The sequence below is a fragment of the Hakea prostrata genome, chromosome 3, assembly GCF_041222555.1.
Source record: "Hakea prostrata isolate BN-2017 chromosome 3, UWA_Hpros_2, whole genome shotgun sequence".
Taxonomy (NCBI): domain Eukaryota; kingdom Viridiplantae; phylum Streptophyta; class Magnoliopsida; order Proteales; family Proteaceae; genus Hakea; species Hakea prostrata.
Genome location: NC_142602.1, coordinates 2,298,796 through 2,320,114, shown reverse-complemented (window position 1 = coordinate 2,320,114; position 21,319 = coordinate 2,298,796). Strand labels below are relative to the sequence as shown.

General features: G+C 37.9%; 2 protein-coding genes across 5 annotated transcripts; one reads left to right on the top strand and one right to left on the bottom strand.

The window, feature by feature from the left end:
* Window positions 1–2,201: 2,201 nt before the first annotated feature.
* On the bottom strand, window positions 2,202–9,208 carry LOC149019951 (NAD(P)-binding Rossmann-fold superfamily protein). Of its 2 annotated transcripts, none has more exons than XM_089147949.1 (5): window positions 9,117–9,208; window positions 8,773–8,996; window positions 8,469–8,671; window positions 3,715–3,944; window positions 2,202–3,045 (listed from the first exon to the last, which is right to left on the bottom strand). In XM_089147949.1, exons 2-5 carry the CDS (start codon window positions 8,862–8,864, stop codon window positions 2,767–2,769), a joined length of 804 nt encoding a protein of 267 aa, XP_089004075.1. In that variant the 5' UTR covers window positions 8,865–8,996; window positions 9,117–9,208; the 3' UTR covers window positions 2,202–2,766. The 2 variants fall into 2 exon arrangements, with proteins under 2 accessions (XP_089004075.1, XP_089004074.1); XM_089147948.1 differs by having other exon boundaries at window positions 8,773–9,008; window positions 9,117–9,193.
* A 1,404-nt stretch (window positions 9,209–10,612) lies between these two features.
* On the top strand, window positions 10,613–21,031 carry LOC149019950 (sphingosine-1-phosphate lyase-like). 3 transcript variants are annotated; one of them, XM_089147945.1, is made up of 16 exons: window positions 11,202–11,243; window positions 11,411–11,456; window positions 11,573–11,643; window positions 13,073–13,224; window positions 13,568–13,627; window positions 13,971–14,195; window positions 14,284–14,425; window positions 14,836–14,886; window positions 15,016–15,107; window positions 16,447–16,573; window positions 17,613–17,628; window positions 18,696–18,803; window positions 18,932–18,986; window positions 19,065–19,211; window positions 19,964–20,042; window positions 20,518–21,030. In XM_089147945.1, exons 4-16 carry the CDS (start codon window positions 13,169–13,171, stop codon window positions 20,638–20,640), a joined length of 1,281 nt encoding a protein of 426 aa, XP_089004071.1. In that variant the 5' UTR covers window positions 11,202–11,243; window positions 11,411–11,456; window positions 11,573–11,643; window positions 13,073–13,168; the 3' UTR covers window positions 20,641–21,030. The 3 variants fall into 3 exon arrangements, with proteins under 3 accessions (XP_089004070.1, XP_089004071.1, XP_089004073.1); XM_089147947.1 differs by having other exon boundaries at window positions 11,219–11,243; window positions 11,543–11,643; XM_089147944.1 differs by lacking the exon at window positions 11,573–11,643 and having other exon boundaries at window positions 10,613–11,243; window positions 20,518–21,031.
* The last annotated feature ends 288 nt before the right edge of the window (window positions 21,032–21,319 follow it).

Genomic DNA, 21,319 nt, shown 5'->3' with positions numbered 1-21,319 from the left:
GACTTCGTGTTTAAAGATAGCAGAGGATGTAGCTCAGGGGCTGGCATACATACACCAGGCGTCAAAGCTGGTCCATGGAAACCTCAAAGCCTCCAATGTACTCCTCGGCCATGACTTTGAAGCCAACATTACATGTTATTGCGTTGCCGTGCTTGTGGGCGATGCTCTCCCCGACGAGAAAGTCAGTAATTCCACCAGAGACCCGTAAATCCAGCTATCGGGCAACACTTAAATGGAATGCCTACGCCTTTGGTGTTCTTCTGCTGGAGCTTATTACTGGGAAACCTTCGTCGCAACACCCCTTTTTGGTGCCAACGGAGCTTCACATGTGGGTAAGGACAACGAGAGATGAAAATTGTGACGAAGAGATACGGTTGGCTATATTGACTGAGGTTGTTGCAACTTGTAGTCAAACGTCGCTGGAGCAGAGGCCCACAATGTGGCAGGTTTTTGAAGATGATTCAGGAAACACTGATGATGGAGGACAACAACCGGCACGTCAATGGCAACCACAACAACAGGTGGCTATTCGACCACAACGGAAACCACAACACGCCTCCCCCACCTATTTTTTATATATACAGGCAACTATTCGACCGATGGCGATATATCGCCTATTAATTGCAAAAGTAGTGTTGCTAGGGGGTTTTGTGTCACCCCCAAGTGACACAGCAAAAAATCACCTTGTGTTAGCGATATATTGTGGACATACGATACCATGTATATATCTATGAAACCGTATTTCATATTTTCAATCAACTGATACAATAATTGGTATATACCATAACATTTACGTAAATCCATGGGCGGGCACAACAACAAATACACCTCGAACCTTCACCAAAAAAAAAAAAAACAAATACACCTCGAACCATTTGATTTTTTCTAGTCATAAATAAAAGGTAATGATCATGGTACAGTGACCGGGGTCCAGTTTTGACATCTTTGACCACGATAAGGCGTTGGAAATTTCGTCACGGAATTTAATAACTATTTACCATCAGCCTACGCACGTGCGCCAGCCATCTCACGTCAGGTCAAGTCGTAGGTGCACAGGAAAACAACACGTGTTACATTCACTCCTTCTTCCTCGCTGGTGCTGTTGTTGAGATGAATTGAACACTTCCAGTTTCTGAAATAATGGAAAACGACCATTGACCAGTTACCTTTTGCTCTCCCAAACTCCCAAATTCCACACCCTTGAAGAGCTCCAAAACCAAGTCCGCAGATGTTGAGACCGTTGCCCATTCCTTTTATTCTTGCGAGGTTTCTAGACAAGAAAGAAATTAGGGATATGTTTTGAAGGTTCAATATTCCTATTATTAATTGCATAGGTATCAACAAATATTCAGTTTTTGACTCTGCCCAGAAGCTTAGTCTTCAATGAACGCTGGTGTAATGTAATAATGGAACGCTCATTTCTAACCAAAAGAAAGAATTAGATTAGTGGAAATTAATTAGCTATCATGTCCTCTCACTTGATAAGGTATTTATGTTGAGTTTAGATGAGTGTGGATTGATCCTTTTAGTTATTTTATGTTCTAAAGTACCGTTACATTCAACTATTTGAAAGCTGACATTTATTTATAAAGACTTAGAAATCTGTATATATCTGACTGTTAGTATATTGAGAACTCAGAAATGCATCATGCCAGGTGATCTTAATTTGAGAACATTTAATATTCAGAATGGTTCTAGGATCAACTTTCTAAGACTGGATGGAACATAAACCAAAGACTGATGAATTGGTTGCATCCTTCTATTTTAAGTTATAGTCCTGAAAGATAAATTGTATAATTCTGGACTTTCTGTATGAAGACAAAGGTACAAGTTTTCTTCCTTTTTAAACTACATTCAAACTCCAAAAGCTAGTATTGTCGTTGAAGCTGGAAAAGGAGATGCAGATATTTTTCCTGCAATGTACATGTATACTGAGTAAATATAAAGAACACAAATTTAGTAATTAACTTCCTTGTTGTAGTATTATAATGATCTGATTTTAAGTTTCAACTGTAGCAAATCCAGTCAAGCTTTCTAGAAAGCTGTTCTCATTTCCTTGATAAGAAATTAAACCAACAGACCCGGTCAACTAGCCAAAAGATTCAACAAGAAAACGGAAAAAGAAAAAGAGAAAATCCCAGTTCCAGAAGAAGTAATACCTAAGTGTGGCACTGTGTCAAAATCATTAGCCCGTTGTGGGATTTATTTATTTAATTTTTTCTTTTCTTTTTTGGAGGTAAATTGGGACTAATCTGAACATTAGGAAAAAAAACATTGGAACTTATGCTGATATATCCGGCGAGTAAGAAACGATGGCATGTGCAAGAGAAAGGCATGGACCCCTGTCCAAGTGGTGGATTCAGCGCTTGCAGCCCATGAAGAATATTAGAAAAAGGCCTTAAGCGAGCCCAAGCAAAGTGTGTGGATTGCCCAGCCTACTGTTCTAGTAATGGCTCATCAACGCACACATATTAGACATTACTTTCAATAGCGTTGCCCCAGAAATTCGTGGAGTTGTAATTTACAAACAATGGTGCTTATCACCTAAGAAATTTTATAGTTAAAAGACATCAAATATTCTATATAAAAGTGACATATACCACATCCAATAGAAGCATTATTTGCTCTCTTAATTACGAATTGGGGGGTGGGGGGAACAATGAAACGTAAGGATTTGTTATTGCTTGCAATTGCAATGCACCATATTTCATCAGTAGCATCATGCACACTTCTTAGGTGACATTTTATGACAAATGGAACATTAACTCACATATAAGATCGCATTCGGGGCCTTACTATGGACTGGGCCCCATCGACAAAAATGGTTGTCCCAGTCATGTATCGTGAGTCATCACTGATCAAATAGATAACAGTTGATGCAAGGTCATTCTTCACATCAAGCCATCTCATGAGTGGCAACACGTCAGCATCTGCCTTCTCTGCCCTCTCCTTCCCCACTGATAATGGAAACTCATCTTCCAAGTGCAAACCACGGGCAATTCCATTGACCCTAATCTGGTATTTTCCAATCTCTAATGCTGCCAACTGTGAATTGCAAAGATAGATAATAGATACGTTAGGCAACTGAAAAATGATCTGATGACATAGGACACCCACATTACTTTGAGATCTATATTGAGCCATGAATATTCGATACCATTAAGCTAAATATTGGACCTAAGGAAAGATTTGACAGGCCATCTCAGCATTTAAGATATTCCAAGCTAAATTAGGGGCCTTGGGGAGAATAATACCAGGGACTGGATGCTGAGGCTCTACTGAATGGATGCTTCCCACTCTATATGCTTGAACACTGATAAACCAGTGTGAACCATGTATCCTAAATGTCTCTTCAAGTGCACAATGAAGAAACAGAACTTCTCAAGATAGGACTAGCCATATCGAAAAGGCATATCTGATCAAAAATAGTGGTTCTAAAAGGAGCTTTCTATGAATTCTAAGTCAAAACTACTGAAACACAATTTAATACACCCTCAGTTTCATGTAGGCAAGAGTAAGGTTAAGCACCAATTTACGCATATTCTCTTAACTACTAATTGAAGTGGTCAAACTTTTCCACACAAGGCAGGAACTGAAAATCTTTTTTTCTGCAAGCACCACACTTGGCTTACTACCTTAGAAAGTTTAATATATCCTGAGGAAAAACTGAAATCTTGAAGGAATATAAAGTGATGCAGATAAAAATGTCCATACCCTTACTAACTGCTGCACTGCAGCAGCACAGGAGCCATATGCAGCAGCGCCTGGATAAAGTCCCCTCTCTGCACCAATGATTGAAGTGAGAAATACAACGGAGCCTCCTGTATTGGAATCTCGCATTCTTTTTCCAACTGCTTTTAACAGAAACCACGCTGCCATGAAATTAATTTGCACTATTTTTTGGAACTCTCCTTCAACCACATCAAGAAGATTTTGATTCTTTCCTGTTACAGATCACACAAATAACATTTTAAATTCCAGCTGATAAACCCGCATAAGGAGAAGGGGGGAATAACTGGGAAAAGAAAAGGAAAGATAACAAAGCTTTTTTCTCAACTATATGGGGTTGGCACCATGCGTCTGCCAACCATGTTTAAACCATGGCTGCGGTTATCAACCAGAAGCAGTTCATATCCTTTTCCTACCACATTTTTTTAACTCTTGCGATTTAAACCACAGAACTCCTAACCACTGCAGTCAATTTAGCCCCTACACTCTATAAATGTCCATATCACCACAGACAACTTCATCATTGAAAACAGCATACAATTCCATTTATGCATTAAGGGTCATTAGTATTATTTTCAAACAATATAGTACTACCCTTTGATACCACAGTTCAATTTGTTCACTTCAGCAAATCATTTTTTATGGACAGTAATTAGATATGTTACCCGTGCTTCAAAAGATGAAGCAGGGCAGATCAAATCATACATTTTTATCAATCAATTGTTTTATTAGATTATGATGTCCATCAATAGAGAAATTCTTCTCCTCCATATCATCATTTTAACAACTAAATATGTGATTTGCCAACAGCCAACCCCATTTAGTTGGGATAAGGCTGATTGTATTACTTATGCTTTCTATAATATCCTTTCAACTAAGATTAACAACCCACACAATCATAGAAAATCATAATACGGTGAAAACTGAATCCATACACAACCAGAAGGACCATGTAGGAGCTGAGAAGCAGAGACTCCAGAAAGCTTGTTGACTATTACCTGATTGAAGTGGAGAATTCTACACTGTAAGAGGTAAAGAAATATGGAAATTTGTAAAAACAGAAGTTCACTTAGATAGTTAGATCATATATAGGAAGGCTCAATATCATGTCTAAAGCTAGTCAAATGGAAAAAAAGAGTTGGAAGTTAGAAAAAAATATGCATTAAAAAAAGACTAGCATTAGAGTTTCCTGATGAACAGTTGAGTAGTGGTAGAATTAAGCTACTATCTAAAGTGGTCAAACAAGAGACTAAAAGATAAGGTATGGTAATATGAAGAGGAGAGGCTTGAATATCTTCTCCAACTCATATGAGAGGGGGGACTTTGCCTAGGATAAAGTGGATTTGGCTGGGAATTAGATGATACCATAGATGAAGAAATGTGAGAATCTAGGATTCTGACTCCTGATCATGGAATCACATAAACAGATGTAAATGGAATGCAATCCAAAAGAAGAAGCCACGCGATGACAAATCCTCTTTCTCCAAAAAAAGAGAAGGCCAAATACTTCACAAGCCTCAATTATAAGCATTACAAAAATTACACAATCTAGGAAAAGGAGTATCATTCCCCAATGACAAAAGATGCATTCAAGTATTCAAACAACAATTTCCTTGCTAGCCAAGCCTGAAGCAGAAATAAATATCAATGGTGAGTTCTAGGGCATGTAGAAAACCACAATAAAATGCTTAGTGCCAATCAAGATTTATCATATTGGTAAGATATGAAAGTGGTGTACCCAGACAACATTACTCTGGAAACTGTGAAGGGAAGTGTTGTGACTTGCATAGAAAATTCCCTGGCGCACCCACTACACAATGCTCCTACCACAGTGGGCTCTAGGGAGTGCCATTAACATATGCAGCATTACCCACACATCGTAGACAGACTGTTTTGGAGTTCAACCAGTGACGACAAGACCACAATAGAGCAATGTTACCAGTGTAACGAGGCCTGCCCTCTCCAGCCAATTCATTTATCAAATACAAAAATTTCATCAAGCAACATTGCCGCTTCACATGGTCCAGAAAGAACAGTGTTCCTATCTCTCCAAATGCTCTAGAAGACAGAGGCAGGAGCCTTCAAATGTTAGGCAAAAATACCAGCATAAGCCAGCTAACCCCCAGGTACCAAAAATATTGCTGCCCAAGCTTCAGAAAACAGGTAGCAATGCATCATATGATAAGAAACAGAGTTTCTGCACTGAGAAACAGGAGACAATTATAAGATAAAATACTACTGTTAGATGCATCAGTAACTAAAATACCATCCAAAGCTGCAAATCAAAGAAAGAACAGCAGATTGTGGAAATCCCCTTCAAATAAATAGCTTTTTAAAGGAGCGCATTTAGTTCAAGCTTCACGTTAAGATTTTCTTTAAAAAAAAAAAAACACCTTCACTTTCCTAGCTAATCTCTTTGATCTCTGCACTCTCCAGAAAAACCCACCAGACAAACCAATAGCAACTGCACTCACCAACCATATAGATCCCTCCTCAAATGAAAACTTGATACTGTTCATGCTGCATGGATCCTTCCAGATAAAATTTCAAGTACTTTTCTTCTTCATGAGTATATTGGAGTGAAAACAATCAGCCCTTTGCTTTTACAATTCACAGTCAAATGCACTTCCCAACTACTACAGCATATTAAATTGAATATGTCTGCAGCCCATTAGGAAGATCAATAGAAATAATGATGCTGTAGAGATTGCAACAGGTGACATAAGTCATTTGTCAGCATGTTCAGAGGTCCTCAAAGACATGTCTTCATTGTTGACAGAAGAAATTGGTATAACACATGAAGTGGCAGTGTAAAACAAAAACAGAGGGAGGATAAAGTTTGTTGAAAGAAATTTAATATAACAAGATCAGAAACAAGAGGGCCTGAAATTCAGGCTGACTTCTACCACTGGTGAAGTAAACCTTGCTATGAGCCAATTCAATAGTTGGATCAGAATTTAATAAAGAATCCTTGGTAGACTAAGAAAGGTAAACCTGTCAACTCACAAATCAGAATAAATATCAGACAGCAGAATCATAAATCCCCTGCCCTCACCTCTCCAAAATAGGGTTGATGATATGGTATCACTTTGAACAAACCAGACCAATAATGACAAATTATCAAATTCGACAATGAAAAGCAACAAAGGATTCCTACTCATATTAGGACTCTATCGAGTACTCAAAAAAATCTGAAATTGAGGGCAGACAGAATGAAAGAAGAAAAAAAATCTTCAAATGGATAAACCTCTGGACTGAATTGCATTATCAGTCTTATCAATATTAAAGAGCCCTGGTAAAGATTAGTATCCGTAATTAATCTATAGATTCCAAATTTGAAACATATAATCTGATAGAAGAAAAAATCAATTACTAAGGAATAAAACCAGCATGCAACTCACCCCCAAATCAGAAATTCCTAATGGAGATCGAATGGAAGAAGCACAGGCAGAGGTTATGGCATAATCTAGAGAGAAATCTCAACAGAAGCAGAAACTTTAGCAGAAGAAATTATAAGAGGAGAGAAGGGCACATGGGCTCTTATGCTAAGAGTTTGATTGGATCAGAGACACTAGTTGTACCTTGATCAGGACCCAAGGCAAGAGCAAATCACAAGTCCACAACAGACAGTAAAGACAGACCTTTTCATCAGTCAAAATTTGTGTACAATTATGAGATCCCTCACAAAATTTACAATGAATATTAAAGAACAGAGTCCAAAAACTAAAAGAAAGGCCCAAGCAACCCTTAACTGATGAGGTGAAATAACCTGAAAACAGGAACTGAAATAATTAATGAAAAGTGACTAAAACGACTGGATTCTAATCCAACTAAACTAAACATTTAGCAACAATTAAAAACAAAATTAAGTCGCTTAACTAATTAACCCTAAAATGCACTGTTAATCTTAAAGCAATGAGACCTAGTGGGAGATAAACTAGCAATAGGATCCCACGTAGGGAATAACACCAAAACATTCTAGCAACATTGCTAGGTTCAACAAAATCAATCATATTCAATTTGTAGCTCCCTACCCTTAAACATTGACCCTGGCTTCAACTAGCTGCTTCCATGTTCCTCCAACAATCCACTACTAGGGTGTACCTTCCCACCTATCACATCCACCCCAAACCCTTGGGGTTAGCGTCCTAGCACCTTGTATTTACATTTGCTTCCCAGAGTGCCCAGTTTTCAGAAGAGATTTTGTTTCTTACCACAGTATTAGACTTCCCCATCTTTTTGCCCGCCATTGCTGCTAATGCACCAGAGCAATTAAACTTTCTTGCTGGAAATACCAGTGAAAGAAACTTTACAGATAAATAACCTTTAAATTAACTGTGAATTTCTACCAACTAAGAAAACATTAACAAGATAGTACAACAGGATAAAATATCAATATCTGTTGCTAAAAATCTATGGATTTTGATTTTTGATTTTTTTTTTCAACTGCAGCTTTAATTTTAAACGACGACAATAGACAAGGTGCCTCAGACGAAAATATTGACGTGATGAATCCAGAGTAAATTGATTAGCAATCTACGACTAGCGACTAATACAAATATTAACAAGAGAACGACCAATTGACTAGCAATCTACGAGTAAGATGAATTATATTGACCGGAATAAGAAAAAAGAAAGCTGTATCTTTAAAAAAGAACAACTAATTTAACACGGGTAACGTAAATCACTATACTCTTCTAACCCAAAATCAAACCAGGACAGAGGCTTAAGGGATGTACCCTCATGGTGAAAGCAATGGACAAAAGCATCGAATTTCCCCAAGATCTTCCACGCTTTATCAACTGCCTCATCAAACCGAGCCTCACTCCCATCCTTCGTATCGACCCCGACCACCTCGATCAATCCAGCCCCTCCGTCGAGAGATTGTGCCATCTTAGCCGCAACGCTCTGAAGAAGACTTTCATCTCCCATCAAAACTAACCTAATAAAAACAAGATATAACCATATAAAAAGGGTTAATTTGGGAGAAATAAAACAAGAGATCGAGGGAGGGAAGAACTCAAAAGATAAGAAAGTTTAAACCTGCAGCCGCGCTTCGCTAAATGATGGGCAATGTTAAGCGAAATATCATCGCCACTGGTAGTCAGCAAAACCTTCTTCCCCGGAGTTGCCATTAATGGAAGCTGAGACCAATCCAATCACCGAGCCCAGAGAATTTCACCGCAAACTAGCGATGGATGACCAACAAACGCGTTTTTCTGAACTTTTCAGACGCAGGCAGGACCAAGCGGTAGCCAATATAAATCCTGTGGAAGAACCTGCCCAGTATTAGCTATGAGTCAATATTGCTTTCTATTTATGCCTGATTTATTTAGTATTTATTACATGTCACATTATTTGCTAGCAACCGTCAATTCGTCACCAACCTTCCCTTGCAGAAGCAGGCTTTCTTTCTTGGATGGGATTCGACAGACTGTTTTGATACCAAATGGGTTGGTGGGACGGAGGGGCCAAAAACGGAATCGGCTTTTGAATCACCAACATCTGTTACCATTAAGCCAGTTTGTTGCTTTGAGCTTCTGGTTGTTGTCTTTTGATGATTTGTACTAGAAAGTCAAACGTTCCTTTTTTTTTTTTTTTGGCCAAATCACAAAGTCAAATGTTCAAGGTTTGCTTTAACCCCGATGATGTGGTTCACGAATTATGACTCGACAAGGCAAATTGGATGAGACCGGTGGGTGATAGGAATGTAGAATGTACTGATATGTGGAAATTCCTGATCAGTTCGTTACATGCCATTTTGGCCTCAAATCAACTTTGGCTTCATCTTCATGAGCCTTTGCCTGGTTCAAGATTATGTTTAATTATTTATTCAATAAAGTATGATATTGTATAAACAGCTTGGTTTCTGTTTCGACAAATAATTTTCGTGATGAATTAACACCCATGGCCATACACTTACTCTTGAGTAGTTTGTTTCTTTGGGCTTCTGACCCCGTTTATGTATCCAATTAAAAATTATATGAAATGAAAAGAATAACTATGTTATTAAATCATTTCCAACGTGGATTTCTGCCTATTAGGTGGCAGATTGCAAGCCCAATTTAGCCCACCCAGTCAAGCTCCATTATAATGAGGAATGAGGTGGGAAAAGTTCTCGTTTGATTTTGTAATTGACTGTTGATATTTTCAAAGTTCGGATCATCTTTTTGTTAGGAAAAAACAATGTCTTCTCCTGCCGTTTTCTCACCACATAATAGTGATGGGGCTTATATCAGATCAAATGAAATCCCATGTATTGATTTATTTTATTCGCATTCATAGGTGGGCTCCACCACTTTTTTGTGTTGGAAAAACCTTAGGGAAACACATTGTGGCCTACTGGCCTTGTTGGGAGGTGGTCAAGGCTCATGTTTCCATAGCCTAGTAGTCTGGAATGGAGTGTAGCATTGATGAATAACAAAGGGAAAAATGAATACTCGACGTAGAACTCTGGTGTGTATGTGATATCTCAACATTTATCAAACACTTTACCCCAAAAAAAAAAATATATTTATCAAACAGTAAATCCTATTTAACCAGAGATCACAATCTTTTCTATGACCCATTTATGGCCCAACTAACCGGTAAGGCTCATTCTCAAAGGCTACTTGAACCAAGAGAATTTAGCTTACAAGGCCCAATTACTGAACAATGGGAACCCAGAACTGGGGGAGATATTCAAGAGTTGCAACCCAATTCTTCGTGGGCCGGGCTGGGCTCCGTTTAATCACCTTTGACATCCCAATTTATCAGCTCGCAAAAATAGGAAACATTGTCGGCACTCTTCGGGTAAGAGATGCACAGACGCAACGGCAATGACATGATAAATGATTACCGAAAAAGTGAACATACGTCTCTTCTCTTCAGTCCTCACGCAAGTGAGATTGCGTGAGGCGCAACGAGACGCTGAAGGTCGTCGTCACCTCACCCATGCAGGCTTGCAGCAAGATCTTACAAGGCGACTCGTTTTACCAGTGTGATGGTCCCACTTCCCATGGCGCGCGTCGCAGAACAATATCCTGGTCCCAGCACGCTCTTTTAGGGCGCGTGTCCGGAACAGTCACCACCCTCCACGTGCTGCCGACGGTCGAGATCGACCGTCCTTCTCGTTTTCAACTACATGCGAGACGGAACTGCTGGTACTCCGCATTTACATTCTAATCCGTCAAGTTACAGAAAGCGTATTATAAACGCGAAAACAGTTAAATTAAAGCTGTTTCACTCCCCCCCTCCCTTCTTTGAAGTTCGTTTTTCTCATCTGATTCAGCTTTTCTGTTCTACTATCTCTCTTGTTCAATGGAATTTTCATCCGTTATTTCGCCACTTCATTCTTCCCTGCATCTTTTCAGAGTCTCGGCGAATTCATTCCTATCTCAGTATGAACCTATTACTCTGTTAATAACTCCTCCGCTGGCTTTTTTCGTTGCATGGATTCTTCAGTCAGTTCTTCTACATGTTCAAGAAAAAGGACTAAAAGCTGCTCTTCTGGGGTTTCTTATGGATTCCATCAAGTAATACTTCCTTGTTATTTCAATTCTTCAAATGCTTCATTTTTTATTTTGCTTTCGAACTAGTCTTTATTTAATACGCCCTCCATTTCTTTTTAATCGTCTAGTTTGATGCCAATTATTCTCACGTCCATAGCTTTGTTCTTCGTTAAATTTCGAACGAAACACAGGTTGCTTCCTGGCGTTAATAAGTACATCGAAGCCGAGAAACGGAAGGTTAGCCATTTAGTTTTGCATTTTTTTTTTCCCTTTCCTTTTTGTGAAAGCATCTTTATTTTCATTTGTCGTATTTTGGGTTGCAGTCACCGTTAAATCCATTCCAATATCGACAGGAATAAATTTTAGAGTGATTAATTTAACTTTGCACCAAAAAGAGAAGAAGCCCGTCTTCAAGCAACACAAGGTAGGGAATGACTACTTTGTTAGAAAAAATCATGTTTAAATGTGTTTCACGCGGTAACTACTTGAAATTCATTTTCCGGGGGAGTGCTGAAATGTGGAGCACCTGGGTCTACTTTAGTTTGGGCAGAAAATTTTTCTTGTAATGTCGGCTTTTTAAAGTATTAGTGGAAACATCTGCTTAATTGATGACTTTTGCACCTCTGAAGAGGCCTCGTCGGCTGCTATTTTGGTGTATATTCTGTTCTAATCTGGTCTTTATAGCATCTGATATGAATTTGATACCGAAATTCAGAATCTGACTAACTGACGCCACCCTGAAAATCTCTTAGACCAAAGCACAACCTTGATTCCAAAATAGTATAGTTCTCACAATATGTACATGCTGGAAGGTAACACTAAATTATGGAAAATCAGAGCATCTGAGTATAGTTCCACTCTGTTTCAACTACCCCACCAATCTCTTGATTCTCCTTTTCTTCTGTAGCTTCCGAATTGTGTTCGAACTCTTTACTACTTTATCAGAGGTCCCTAGTTGCAATCCTAACGTAGCTTCATTGATGATGGTTTTTTCACGTTGAAGCAATTATTCGATTCTTTTATAAAGTTCTAATCCAAGGATAAGCCTGTTGTTGGGTATTTAGACCAGACATGTAAATCTCAACCAAGTAAACTATTCTTAGTATTTAGTCTTAGGGGATGTAACACTTTACTGGCATAGATGAATTTTATTAAAAATTCCTGTCTTTTTAGGTCTTATCTCATCCGTACCTAGCATGCTGTATGTTGACATTTATTGAGCCCTCATTTAGCAAAACGTATCCCAACTTGAGCCTGGTAGTCTCCCGAGAAGGATTAATTGGGTGGTTTAGGTTTGGAGGTGTTGCCAATAGTGGATGGTTCTCTTTGTGATTTTCCCCCCAGAAAAACAATTAGTAGTAATGTCTACTTTGTCATTGTGGAGATAATATTTTGTCACATGATGTCTTCATGGAAATGGAATGTCTGGGTTATCATGTGTTATTTGGAAAAGGTGGTGATGCCCTCTTAGTGTGCTTCATGATCCAGCCAATTACCTTGCCAAGCTGGTAATTTGCCCAGTGAGGTCCATCCACTACCTGGTCATTATGCCTCAACTCTTTACTTTCTCATGACCAAACATATTTACAATCTTGATGCCTTCCTCAATGGTCCCTTTCATCTGCATAATCCTTGAGAAGTTCTGTGCTTGATAAGATTTGCCTTGTCTTGGTTTATTGATTCCTGGCATGTTGACCTCTTTCTTGTGGTTATTATGTTTAGATGTTGATAATTCTAGGTGTAATTGATACAATAACTAGTTTATCACACTTTGTTATCTCTGCGTTTTCTTTGGTTCAGTTTTCAATATGCGTTGAACTTTTGTGTTGATTTTTCACCTTTTGCTTATACAGGTTGTAGAGAAGTTACAATCTAATGGTACATCTAAGAGAGAGAGCTGGCTGACAGAGCTGCCAGCTGCTGGACTTGGAACAGGAGTCATAGAGAAGATGAAACTTGAGAAAGTTTCTGACGTGGCTTGGCAAGGCAAATGCTCTGGAACAGTGTATGTCTTCTTCTTCTTCTTCTCTCTCTCTCTCTCTCTCTCTCTCTCTCTCTCTCTCTCTCTATTATTTTTTTTCCCATTTACCTGGGTGCATGCACAGTTATGATTGAGGGAACTAGAAGAGCCAGAACCACCTAAAATGACTAGATGTAGTGGTGAGAAAGACATGCATATCTTAGGTATCAAGTTTGACATTGGATAGACTTGATTGGCAAAATAGGATACATGCAATTTTGATAGCATTGAATTGAGTTGTATCAGTGATATCTGAAACATCTGATAACAGCTTTTTTTATTTGTTCTAGATTCTTATTGTGCTTATAAGTTTTCTCTTGTGATGCAGATACATTGGAGGAAATGAATCTGAGAGGCACTTTTCATTGATAAATGAAGCATATTCAATGTTAGTGGGAGATGGTACTATTAATTATTCGTATTTTTTTACATTTTGGAGTTCCTATTGTGTTTAGAATTTTTGAAGCCCAGCGCTTATATGTGTGCTGGTCAACAAATAGAAGTCTGCATAACTTTAGGCGTTGTGTGGTGAAGAATCCTTCTTGATGAGAGTGTTTAAAATAGATTTGTGGTTACATGGGCAATAGTATTATATTCTTTAGAGTTCAAATTTTAGCATATAAGATTGCCTTCATATTATGATCTGAAATTGAAATCTATGACCTGTAATTGTAACCATTTATCCTATTTATTGGTGTAAAACTCTCAATTCGTTAGTTAAAATATTTCAGGTTTTCCCATACCAACCCATTGCATATGGATGTATTCCAAAGTATCGTACACTTTGAAGGTGAAGTGGTTGCAATGACAGCTGCATTACTCGGCAGTAAGGAGAAGACTTCTGGAGGACAGATTTGTGGCAATATGACATCTGGAGGGACTGAAAGCATTTTGTTAGCTGTAAAATCCTCACGTGACTATATGAAAATGAAGAAGGGAATCAAGAGACCTGAAATGTGGGTTGTATTTTTTGGCTTCAGTATAGTGTGAAAGCATTCTTACACTGTAGATGCTTCGTACTTACTATGGTTCTTCCTAATATAGGATTATACCCATCTCAGCACACTCAGCATATGACAAGGCTGCACAATATTTCAATATCAAGCTGTGGCGTGTTGCTGTCAATAAGGAGTTTCAAGCAGATGTCAAAGCAATTAAACAACATATTAACAAGAACACAATTTTGGTATGGGCTAATTTTGTCTCTCTTGGAAGATTCAAATGTTAGGACTTTTCTTAAGGTGTCGCCTTGGCAATAAGCAGACCTCACAGTCCAAGGCAACCTATTGCTGCCACGTGTTTATGGAGCCATACCTGAAAAGCAGTCTTGGATTGTCCACATGTCATTAATTTTAAGCATTTATAAGAAGACATATACTTGGGAAATATGAACTTGGCCTTCAGACCTCAGACCTGCTCAGGTATTGGCTACATGCCATGGCAGATGGCCGTTGCCTTTGATTGAATTGGTGATGTAATATGAAGTTAGCCCCAATTTTTTTCACCAGTCATCTTTGTTATCATGCTGTCATCATTAAGTTTGTTTTTACACATTTACAAGTTTGCATCAAATAACTTGGATTCATGTATTCTCAGATAGTTGGATCTGCACCTGGTTATCCACATGGCATCATTGATCCCATTGAAGTATGTGAGTTTTGACATGCTGTAGTTTTACATATTTTTTGCTATGTGGTTCTTCAGCGCTGAGTTTTACCCCAAAAAAAAATTATCTGTAGATTTGATGTCCTTTCCACTTACCTAATTATCGTGCAGGAACTTGGTAAATTGGCGTCAAGTTTTGGAATCTGTTTCCATGTTGATCTGTGCCTGGGAGGCTTTGTATTGCCTTTTGCTCGTAAGCTGGGGTATGCTCCTTTGGACTTCAACCCCTCACGTTGGCTCAGCTACTGTTGATATGTAAATGGTTGCTGTTGTTTAGATGGTTGTTTGTGATTCTTGCTTGTTCAAGATTAGTTTGGATGCACTTATTTGCTTCTCATATTCTTTAAATTTGTCTACTATCTTTTTCATCGCAGATAATGTGATACAGACAAAAAGGCCTTAATGATCTCTGAATACTCTCCTCATTGTTCTCTTATTAGGGCAATGATTATGAAACATGGTATAAGAGTAACTTTTCCCCACCTGATTGGGTTCTTCAATGCTTGAATTTCGGGGGGATGGTAGTTGATAGGGATATTTGAGTTCAAATTGGTAAAAATGTCACTGCGCTTTCATATAGATGATAATTTGATCTGATTGTTATTGAAATCAATCCCAAATCCTGTCGGAGTAAATGCTTAGGATTCAAATGTAGATTGAAGCATGCCTCAGTACCATGTTTGGTTGAATCACTAAAACAAGAGCCTTTGGGTTTGATCTAATGCTTTCTCTCACTTGGTTTATTTTCTTGGAGCATCACGTCGGACATAGCCACACACAAAAGAGAAAAAGAGAGGTGACTTGAATGGGGCTAGGTCCCTGGTGATCCAGCCTTACATTACATCATCAATATTCATGTGAAATTTTACGTCATTCGTTTAGGCGAGGAACCTAATCGATAGTTGAGGAGGCCCATTCCAGGGCTTTTCTAGGTCATTCTAACTGTTGGATGGGTGATAATTCCTATATATGCTATGTGTCAGTGGCCCAACCCTATGGGCTTCTTTTTTTCCTGATTCCTTGAACTGGCCCTTTTGTACCCATTCTTCAATTAGAATTTTTTTTTTTTAATAAATCCAATTCAACATCCAACAGGTGGAAATGTTAGATTGAAATGAAAATCTACTTGTCTGATTATATACCAAGTCTTCCCTTGTGCCAAGCGGCATGGTATTTGTTCAGTTGACCCCGCCTTGAAATGTTGAGATTACTGTATGGATTCACTTCTTAGTTAATCAGTAAAGCCCTTGAAAGTATCAAATCTGTGAATTATGGAATTCTTCCCAGATCTGTGAAACTTGTGATTCTGCTAGAAAGTAAAATTACTTACTTTTGCATGAATTTGAAAGTGAATGAGATGGTGTAGGCAACATACATGCCTATGAACTTTTTTCTTCGCATGTACTTGGAAAGACTTTGTTCACTGATTCATGACTCTTTTATTTGTTACTAATGGTATTTCCCATTATTCTCCATCATTTCTGACTTGCAATTTTTTTCCCCCTTCTTTTGTGTATGCACATGTGCCTACCTTAATTCCAGGTACCCAATTCCAGCTTTTGATTTTTCTGTTGAAGGAGTAACATCGATATCTGCAGATGTGCATAAGTATGGTTTGGCTCCCAAAGGAACGAGCATTGTCCTGTACAGGAACCATGAAATTAGAAAGGTAAATTCTTGATTTGTTGAAAAGAAATCCTTGTTTACTTGAATTGACTGCAATTTTTCTGTGTCACTCTTAATATAAGAATAACAAGTATTTATTATTATTATCATTGTATTTTTTGGGGTTGGTTTATAGTAGTATATTGTATGGTTGTTGCTGTTTGAAACAAATTATTTGATTCAGTTTCATTTGCCCTGTGACTATGATATCAAGGAGGAGCTTATTTATGTATGCTAGTACTTCTTTAGGGCATGCATCTATTGTATGAAATAGGATTCACATCTGATTGGATAATCGGTGGTCATCTAAGTCTTGATATTCAATTGGAATCCAATTAAAATTCCTGATTTAGATAATTAGATCATACTGATTCCTAGCATAGTGATGGCTGAGCACTAGGACCTATCCAATAGTGGGTTCTGATTATTTTTACTCTGACACTAGTATCAGAAAGTACCTTCAATCTCTCCTTTCTAGACTTCAGTGCATGAGACAAATAGTTTGAGTACACTTTGTTCCTTGTCAAACAAAAGATGAGGATTAGGAAGAAGGTTCCTCCCAACCCCCTAGACCTTCCTCTCCTGCACAACTGTACAACATTATGACACTTCATGGTCATATATAAATGTTTGTTGGGCAATAATTGGCTCACAAGGGTTTTGTGTTACTTAGCATTTTATGATATCACAATTATCTGCATCTTGTCATTGAATCTTCTTATATGAGAGTGAGTTCCTGAACCATAACTAGTGAAGGATACAGTGAAGCATAATGTATGCTACCAGTTTGTTTTACTGTACTGTTTGCCTTCTACATATGATAGATTATCAACAGGAACACAAGCTGCATCATGTCATGATGTAGAGTACACTGAGGCTGTCAAATTTGTATATATGTGCTTCCTATGTTATTACTTTACTTATTGATTAAATTTCCAATTTTCTACCTTTTTTTCTTTTTCTTCTTTTCTTGAATTTGCACGGGATTCTCATCTTTTCCTTGTTTTTCATGTTTGACGTGTTTCAATGCTCCACATCTACAGCACCAATTTGTTGCTGGTAAGCTCTCTTTCTTAATCGTGCATACAAAATATTTTGGTTATGTATAATTATCAGTCGAATGCCATTGTATTTTAATTATCTACCTGTTCACCTGTGGACTGCAAGTGATCAGTGTTGAATGAAGCAAAGATGGGATAGAATGATCTGGCTACCTGAGATCCTTGTTTGCTGGTCCAGTAAAATGTGGGTCACTTTGATTCACATGTTAAGGAATTATAAGTTCAAATTTAAGGATTGGTTATTAGATGGGGAAATCTGGCCATTGCCAGACAATTAAATGGTTGACAATCTCCTTGGCATCATATCCAGCACAATATGCACTTGTTTGAGAGTGAGCAGAAAGCCCTCAAGTAATTGGCCATAAGAATTCTGAATACTTGGAGAGTGCAGAATATCTTCACCTGCCTAATTCATGGAGCTGAGAAGCACACTTTACAATCTTCATTCGCTACTGATTCTGTGTTTGATCTACTACTTTTCGTCTTACCTGACCTTTCAATTTCAACTAAAGAGACCAAAAGGATGAAGAAATAAAAGATATAATTATGTTCTACCATAAAAAGGTGAAGAGCCTCTAAAGGGGGATATTTTTCTCCCAACAATTGGAATGATGTGAGTTTTAGGCCTAATTGAATGCAGCCAGCGACTTGATTTCTTGTGGGAAACCATGCTGGAATTTGAACTTCTGAAGCTCTCTGAAATTTATATTACAAATATCCTCTATTACTGATTGAGTGCTTCATGGTGGGGTCTAAACCCTAAATCCATATTGTCGTGATTAATCTCTTCTCTATTATAGTACATAGGAGATGGGTTTACCTTGAAATGAGCTGGAATCCTCTTCCACCCCACAAATCTTCCTCCCCCCACCCCAAAAAAAAAGAAAGGCTTTAATGGGGTTGACTATTTAGGTGTGACTGGAAACATATTAAAATTTTGGTTCTGAACTTAAGTGGTTTGTCTTGCTTTTTAATTTGTTTTGAAATGTTTCATCAGGAAAGTACTGTGCAATTTTCTTGATTCCCTGTTCACTTGAGTATCTTATACCATTCTATGTTCAACAGTAACTGAATGGTCTGGAGGGCTTTATGTTTCTCCTACCATTGCTGGAAGCAGGCCTGGAGGATTGATTGCAGGTGCTTGGGCAGCCATGATGTCTCTAGGGCAAGAAGGTGAATGAATGCAAATATCCTTTTGTTCCTCTTTGGAAAATTTGAGTTCATTCGTCAATGTTTCTGGTTTCCTTATTTTCATCAACTGTCATGTATAATGTGTAATCTGATCCTTCTACATTTTTCAGGGTATTTGGAGTGCACAAGAGAGATCATGGAGACATCAAAGAGAATACAGAAAGGGTAAGACACATTATCTCTTGAACAGTCAGTGGTGTTCCAACTCTCCATAACTCCAAATCACATGTTGCTTGCTTGCAGAATAAAGGAGATCCCTGAGCTATTTATTGTTGGGAGGCCAGATATGACTATTGTAGCCTTTGGTTCAAATTGTATAAACATATTTGAGGTCAATGACATAATGTCCTCCAGAGGTTGGCACTTGAATGCGTTGCAGAAGCCTAACAGGTAAACATTTTTTGAGATTTGAAACCACATGGCTAATACACTGCAAGACCAGTTATACCAGAGTGACCTCATCTATGCAATTTCTTTCCCCCCCCCCCTCCCCCTCCCCCCTGGATATGTTATTTTTTGCCCATGCAACATTTGGCTCCATACATCATTATTGGTCTGTTAGCTGCCATACAAACAATTTAGAGTATTATTGGGATGTGTGGATAAAACAATCCTTAAAATAACCTCCACTTCATCCTCCATACTTCAATCTAATTACATTTGATCGTTACCTAACTTTGTTTTGTCCACCAAAATTGCCCCATTGGACAAATCGGCCAGGGACATTATCATGTCTTTGGTATCTCCTCTCTCTTTTTTTTTTTTTTTTTTTTTCTTTGTAGAAAACTTGAGAAGGAATTTTCTACCTGATGGGCTACCAAGTTTTAACATGTGATGGGCTATCTAAGGTGTTCCCCATTTCTTTAATAGTCAAAATGACCACATAATGAGATCACAGGGCAGAATTGGAAGGCTGTTCGAAAATAAACAGCCTGAGGCATAACCAATGAACAATTATTTGGGTTTGGTTCGTATCCTGAATTCATGACCAAATTTGTGAAACAATTTTTCTCCTTTCTGATGTTAAGGGTAAGAAATAGTTGCAGGCACTTGAATTGGATGTGGAAGTTTAGTTTTCATTGTATTGATAGCTTTACTTGACAAGAAAGTTAAAGAGTTCACTTCCATGTGCAATTATGCAGCATTCATATCTGCGTGACCCTTCAACATGTACCTGTTGTGGAAGACTTCCTCAGAGATTTGCAAGAATCTGTGCGAACTGTAAGTCACTCTTTTTTTCTTTTTGCAACTGATTCTAAGTGAAGGTGTTGATAAAGTAGTAATGGTGTTGTATGTCATCTCTTCTGATTTGAGTGTTAAAAGATGCCCCACTTCAATGGAATTTTGTCCACAAATAGTTTCAAGCAGAATATTTTATTGACTGAATTGCTGAAGAAATTACAGGCCATCAAATGAGTTTTAAATCCGATGGATAGGATCCTAGTCTTTCAAAAGACATGGTAAAGTTATCTGGTAGAGGCTAAAACACGAGGCATTTGCCTCGAAGTGCGACATGCATGTCATATAAAGAAGCGAGGAATCAGAAAACAATACCTAACATATAAATCAAACAACTTAGCACGAAAAATTTAGCTAGGGGAAGACATGATAAGCTACATATTGTATTCTAAAGTAATTTTAGGAGGAAATTCAGATCAACAAAAGCACCATCCTATTTAACTACTCTGTTTTTCAGGTGAAAGAGAACCCTGGTCCAATTAAGGGAGGGCTTGCACCCATCTATGGTGCCGCAGGTACCATGCCTGATAGAGGTATGGTTGGAGACTTATTGTTGGATTTCATGGACAGCACTTGTTAGCATCAGCAACATCTGTGGCAGCATTTTGCTTTCCAATTCATTATTTGTAATTGTTCAATATCTGTCAATTGAGTACTGTTCTCAGTGCCATATGTTATTTTCCTTTTAGGAATAATAGATTACAATGTTGTAAAGTTCATCTATTCGATTGTTTATTCTAACAATTGTTGCACCCAAAAAATATGTATAATAAGAAACGTGGGATTTTACGAGAAAAGCTTGGTTGAGTTTTTATGTTATGCCAGTTCATAGGTCTGCGAGGGAATTGGTTGCAACTTACAGTCAGTATCTTCTAAAGTAACTTCTCTTTGTTTTTGGACACAATGATCCAACCTATAAGGTGGAACTGAATCCTAGTTCTCTGCTATCAATGGTCGAAAACTTTACCCCTAAATACTCGGCCTCTCACAGGGTCCTGGGTTTGCACTTACTTGGCATATATAGATATATATATATATATATATATATATATATATATATATATATATATATATATATATATATATATATTACTAATTTAGTTTCCACCCCTAATAACAAGTTACTTTTTCTAAAAAAAAAAAAACTTATATAATCACTGAAATTCACATAATGTCTAATTATTATTATTATTATTTTATTATTTTTTCTGGGTGGGATAAAAAACCAAGATTCATTCAAGAGACTGACCAAAATAAAT